Source organism: Oncorhynchus keta, chromosome 6 (assembly GCF_023373465.1).
Source record: "Oncorhynchus keta strain PuntledgeMale-10-30-2019 chromosome 6, Oket_V2, whole genome shotgun sequence".
NCBI classification, from domain to species: Eukaryota; Metazoa; Chordata; class Actinopteri; order Salmoniformes; family Salmonidae; genus Oncorhynchus; species Oncorhynchus keta.
Window position 1 is genome coordinate 17,448,086 of NC_068426.1, and position 5,441 is coordinate 17,453,526.

Here is a 5,441-nt window from a genome sequence, read left to right on the forward strand (position 1 = left end):
TTAGGAACTTTTTGGGGAGACCTGTTGATTAGACCGCTTAGAAGTGGGCTGCTACAGCCTACGGGTAATACTTTTAGGTTTACTAACTACCCGAAATTGTGTTGATAATAGCTAGCTAAATTATTTGACTGTGGGGATGACAGTAATGGGGATGATGACGATGCTGATGATTATTGTTATGATATTGATTAATTATCAGCTATCATAATCATTCAGTAATATTATATAGTAGGCTAACACATTATTATTCCCAATTGTTTAATCTTATTCCATATAATGCTCCTTGTATTTCTGGCGTGCTTAATAAACCACCAGTTGTTTAATCTTATTCCATATAATGCTCCTTGTATTTCTGGTTTGCATAACAAACCACCAGTTGTTTAATATTATTCCATATAATGTTCCTTGGTTTGAATGCTGTTTTGCATAATAAACCACCCATGCATGTATGTATGTATGTATGTATGTATGTATGTATGTATCTCCTCTCTGCTGCATGGCCTGCTGGGGCAGCAGTTGGAGTATTATCCCAGGGTATTATCCCATTAGCAGAGTTGTGAAAGGTGTCAGGACAGAGGTCACAGACATAGCCCTACTCACAGCTTTCATTGCATTAATGACATCAATCATCATCTTCATAATTCTCTTCCTCTCACTGACTGACACTTACGTGGGAACAGAATAACTGATGCATTTACGTACGCACCCTTAGAGATAGGGTTACAGGTCGAAAGAGAATATGAGAAAAATAAAATGTGGGAGCAAAGTGTGGGTGGGCGGGGGTCAAAAGGTGGAAATGGTAGGGAAAGGAAAGCTGGTCAAAACAAAGACACAGACAAAATGACAGAACTCCACAAATCAATTAAAAACTTGAACCTTTAATAATTCTCCGTTATAATAGCTCTGTAATAAAGTGCTGTGTTTGTCATATTGCTGAGGGTTACATAGCAGAGCATTGAATCTTTCTACAGTCAGCTTTACATTGCTGTGAGTCTTTTACTCAAAATGTAACATGTGCTTTTTAAAATATTCCCCAAAATGTAAAATGTTCATATAATTCTATCCCTTAGTAATTGGAGATATCTTTGCATTGTTAAGTGTCAACCATAATATTGTTGTGGTATTAACTGAGAGAACACTGCATTGGTGAGGTGGAAATAACCATGCATAGCAACCCCGAGTTATAAAATACAAAATTACAATAATGTGTTTTTTATTTCTCCTTTGGGGAGTATATGTAATTGATTAAACATCAAAAACCCTATTTAATCATGGAGAATTGTGGAGGGTTTGGGGTGAGGTTAATGTGAGCCTCTATTTTTTGTGTGTGTGTGTGTGTGTGTGTGTGTGTGTGTGTGTGTGTGTGTGTGTGTGTGTGTGTGTGTGTGTGTGTGTGTGTGTGTGTGTGTGTGTGTGTGTGTGTGTGTGTGTGTGTGTGTGTGTGTGTGTGAGTGTGTGAGTGAGTGAGTGTGTGAGTGAGTGAGTGTGTGAGTGAGTGAGTGTGTGTGAGTGTGTGAGTGAGTGAGTGAGTGAGTGAGTGAGTGAGTGAGTGAGTGGTGAGTGAGTGAGTGAGTGAGTGAGTGAGTGAGTGAGTGAGTGAGTGAGTGAGTGAGTGAGTGTGTGCAGCCATGGATACCTAAGACTGGGGTGCATTGTCCCCGGACAACTGATACAAAAATATATTAGCCCTCGGGTGACTGAAATAGATTACAACATTCATGTCACTCGTTTAGGCAGAATTTCTCAAACTCTTTGCCCTAGCACTCCACAGCTAATTAAAATAATCAAAGCTTGATAATAAGTTCATTATTTGAATCAGCTGTGTAGTGCTAGGGCAAAAATCAAAACATGCACCCCTTGGGGTCCCCAGGACCGAGTTTGGGAAACACTGCATTTAGGGGTAAAACATTAAACACAGAAATATATCAGCATTAAAATGGATTGTGATGTCAAAGAAATACCAGATTAATTGATCAGTGTCTAGTTAGATTATTTATCACCCAATAAAATGCCACGTTTGTCCCCTACACCACCCTGTCTGAAACATTTAGATTTCTCCACCTTATCTGGCGGGGGTCGCCTAAGCTTCAGTGTCTTCACTGCCCACCTCGTTCAGCTGAAGGAAAACCAGCACAGGAGTCACATACTCCATGATCGTCTCCTTCACCCCTTTCTCCAGCAGGTAGCCCTCAGTCTCAATCTCAGTGTTCTCCTGCCCTGCCAACGCTTCCATGGTTGTCTGCAGGTACCGCAGACTTACCAGCACAGATGACTGGAAGGGAAGGATAGGAGAGGGAAGAGAAGGGAGAAAGGTTATACAGGAGGATGTTGGATATACTGTATTACTACTCAACAGCGAGCTACATGTATAATTGTGGCCACTCACAGGAGTCCGGGTGCCTTCTGATTGTCACACAGGACATTAGCGCACTTTTAGGTGTATAGGTTGATATGTACTGTATATCTGCACAGTACCTGCAGCAGGAAGACAGACAGGACCCCAGCACCAATAGTGTTCATCAGGCCCATGTAGTAGTTGACTAGAGCTTCCCTGCAGCCGCGGATGTAGATGTTGAGTTCCTCGGTCTGGTGCTCATAGCTGTAGTGGGCTGAGTTGTTGGTGAGGCGGTCCTGGATGCAGGGTCTTGGGGAACTGGGGTTGCAGCAGCTGAAAGGGACCCCATCAAACAGGTAACGCCCATCCACATTGCTCTTAACACGGCTAAAGAAGAAGAGAGGAAGGAAGGGAAGTAAATAGAGAATAAACGGTTTACATCATGCCTTTGTATTACCTCAACCATCTCATTTCCTATAACCTTAATTATTTATTTCAATTATAATCTGACATGGGATTCTTCCTTTACCAAAGACTGTCAGACTGCTCCCAGTCCTCTAATACTCACTCCTTCACTTCCTTAGAGCTAAAGTCTAGGTAGCGGTTGCTGATCCACTGGACCTCGAACCAGTCCTTGAAGTCGGTGTTTCCGCAGCAACGGAACTCCATCTGCAGGCGGTCAATGGTCTGCTTCTGGAAGCAGCGGCCGGGGGTATCTGTGTCCTTGTAGAAGCGGATGCCGTTCTTCAGGCCGATCTTCAGGGAGGACTCCAGGTTCCCCTTCATGGCATAGCTCATGATCACAGCCATCAACATGAGCAGGGTGAAGAGGAGGGAAACACCCCAGTAGGGTTGCATGAAGGTTTTCCAGCGGGGAAAGCGTCCGGCATCCAGCGCATCCTGGCACATACGGCCTGCAAAGTAGTTGATACCCAGAGAGGCCAGACCCACTATCATCAGGGTGTTGGGCACAGCATGGATCTCTGTGTTGTCCATTACCTGTAGGCAGAAGAACCTCATGCATCAGTGATGCAGCAAACTATACAGTATAAACTGATATGTTAGGCTGTCAACCCATTGATCCCATATTTAAGGAAAAGTGAACATGTAGAGGTCAGTGAATAATCTCATGGTTTACAGTGGGGAACATAACTGAAGGCTATATTGTATAATGGAGGAAATCAATTAGGTTGTTTTTATTTTTACTGAAATTGAACATAAATATTTTCTGCAAAAAGGCTGCATTGAGAGGAATTTTGTTTCTGTTGATGTACTCAACAAGTGCAATAATTGACAGTATATTATTCCAAATACTGTAATCTCAAGAGATAGATGATGAATAGGATCATAATAAAACTGTCAATCACTCAGTCACTCCACATTCTGTTGGTCAGCTCATCTTATCCCTATTATGAGCTTATCACCGGTATGTTCAGACCAGAGACAGTTTCCCCTTGTTCATAACGTTCACATCTAACCACCTATCCAACAGATCTATAGATACCTCATCCCAATCCCACTCACGAGAGCATTATCAAAGGCTCCTGAATTCTACATGAGATGTTATCTTCAACACTCCAATGCATTTCATTGTCATCTAGAGACACTCAAAAAAATGTACTCTTAATTTAAGCTACAATGCACTAAAATAAGGTGTAATGAATTACCCCCCCCCCCTATTCACCCTCATGCTTTTCGTGCAGTTTATGACCAGAAGTTTACAAGTATCACTCTTTGATTCAGGCATACTGTAGAACTTCACTGAATACACCCTGAGAAAGTTACGTTTCTAGATAAGTCATATGCATTGTATTGGAAGAACCCTAGTGGCGTTGTACGCACTTAGAAAAAAGGGTCCCAAAAGGGTTATTTGAATGTCCCCATAGGAAAACCCTTTTTGGTTCCCGGTAGAATTATTTGGGGTTTCATGTGGAACCCTCTGGGGAAAGGCTTCTACATCAAACCCAATAGGCTTCTACCTGGAACCAAAAATGGTTTTCAAAGGGGTTTCTATGGGGACAGCCGAATAACCCTTTTAGTTTCTAGATAGCGAAACATTTAAGAGCGTACAGTGTAAAGCTGTAGAGCATTGCAGTAGCCTACCTCTGCCCTCCTGCGGAGTTCGGTCTTGAGGAAGCAGCCCAGGGTGAAGGTGAACGCTCCGGCCAGTGTGGCCATCCAGGAGAGCAGCCACAGCCCCTGGGCCAGCTTCACCCTCTTCTCAAAAGGGAACTTCATCTTCATCAGCACCATGGAGGTGGTGGGAGCCCACGGAGGCTCCGAGGGTTACTGGGAGAAATAAATTAGGAATGGGATGATGAGTGGGATCTGTGGGGAAGGAGGAGAGTGCAGCGACTGACTACTGGAATGATCTGAGAGGCGACCTGGAAAGGGTGGGTAAGGTCAAAGGTGAAGAAGAGTAAGTCTGGAAAAACTTGAAGTGCAACAGGTAGAATTCCGTTTTAAATGAAGTTGACTGATTCGATGATTGTTTTTCAAAGGAGAGATGGTTAGAGGATTCTTGTAGAAAGAGGAGTTTGTAATCCAAAAGAAAATAAGGAATAATCAGACCAAAATGGTTTAGTGAACAAAATCTGTGGGGAGAAATAAGCCACAAAATACTGAACGTTGTATCTTATTAGTATCTCCTGGATTTGTTAGTGGTGGTGTGTCAAAGTTCACCTGCTTAATCCCCCCAAAAAGTTATTAAAGAAAGTCCAGGTGACCCTTCAGTCCTGTTCTAGCACCTGTGTGCCCATGCTTAGGTAGGTGAGACACAATGGATTTGGACAATGTTGGACATCGGGAGAGTCTTAGCACTAATCCCTCACCTGTCCTATTAAACAGGCCTTTCCAATTGGAATCCAGGCCATTGTCTGGTCAGCAAAGCTAGCCTCCCTTGAAACCAGGGGTGGGGACATAGATGAGCTCTGACTAACCAAATTGAAGATGACAGGGTGAAAGATACTGTAGAAGCATGGCCACTGATACATTTGCCACTATAACCTGGAACCTCTCTGAAATGTTAGCATGAAGCTCATTATTATATATGTTTTTTAACTATGTGTAGGGCCTTGCTCTCAAGCACTGTAGTCAACATTTATTG

The 5,441-nt window shown here is 42.9% G+C and overlaps 1 protein-coding gene across 3 annotated transcripts; it reads right to left on the minus strand.

Annotated features, from left to right (window-relative positions):
• Positions 1 to 1,584: 1,584 nt before the first annotated feature.
• LOC118385092 (RDS/peripherin-like protein xRDS35) lies at positions 1,585 to 5,132 on the minus strand. 3 transcript variants are annotated; one of them, XM_035771944.2, is made up of 5 exons: positions 4,720 to 5,132; positions 4,439 to 4,624; positions 2,904 to 3,334; positions 2,476 to 2,722; positions 1,585 to 2,272 (listed from the first exon to the last, which is right to left on the minus strand). In XM_035771944.2, the coding sequence occupies exons 2-5, from the start codon at positions 4,586 to 4,588 to the stop codon at positions 2,081 to 2,083; spliced, it is 1,020 nt and encodes a 339-aa protein (XP_035627837.1). In that variant the 5' UTR covers positions 4,589 to 4,624; positions 4,720 to 5,132; the 3' UTR covers positions 1,585 to 2,080. The 3 variants fall into 3 exon arrangements, with proteins under 3 accessions (XP_035627837.1, XP_052377737.1, XP_035627836.1); XM_052521777.1 differs by having other exon boundaries at positions 5,018 to 5,077; XM_035771943.2 differs by having other exon boundaries at positions 4,439 to 5,132.
• Positions 5,133 to 5,441: the final 309 nt, after the last annotated feature.

Excerpts from the sequence above, each read along its gene's own strand:
- LOC118385092 (XM_035771944.2), bottom strand. The coding sequence starts at position 4,588 with ATGGTGCTGATGAAGATGAAGTTCCCTTTTGAGAAGAGGGTGAAGCTG. Across the intron at positions 3,335-4,438 it reads AACTCCGCAGGAGGGCAGAG|GTAATGGACAACACAGAGAT; the intron begins GTAGGCTACTGC and ends TTCTGCCTACAG. Across the intron at positions 2,723-2,903 it reads AGCTCTAAGGAAGTGAAGGA|CCGTGTTAAGAGCAATGTGG; the intron begins GTGAGTATTAGA and ends CTTCTTCTTTAG.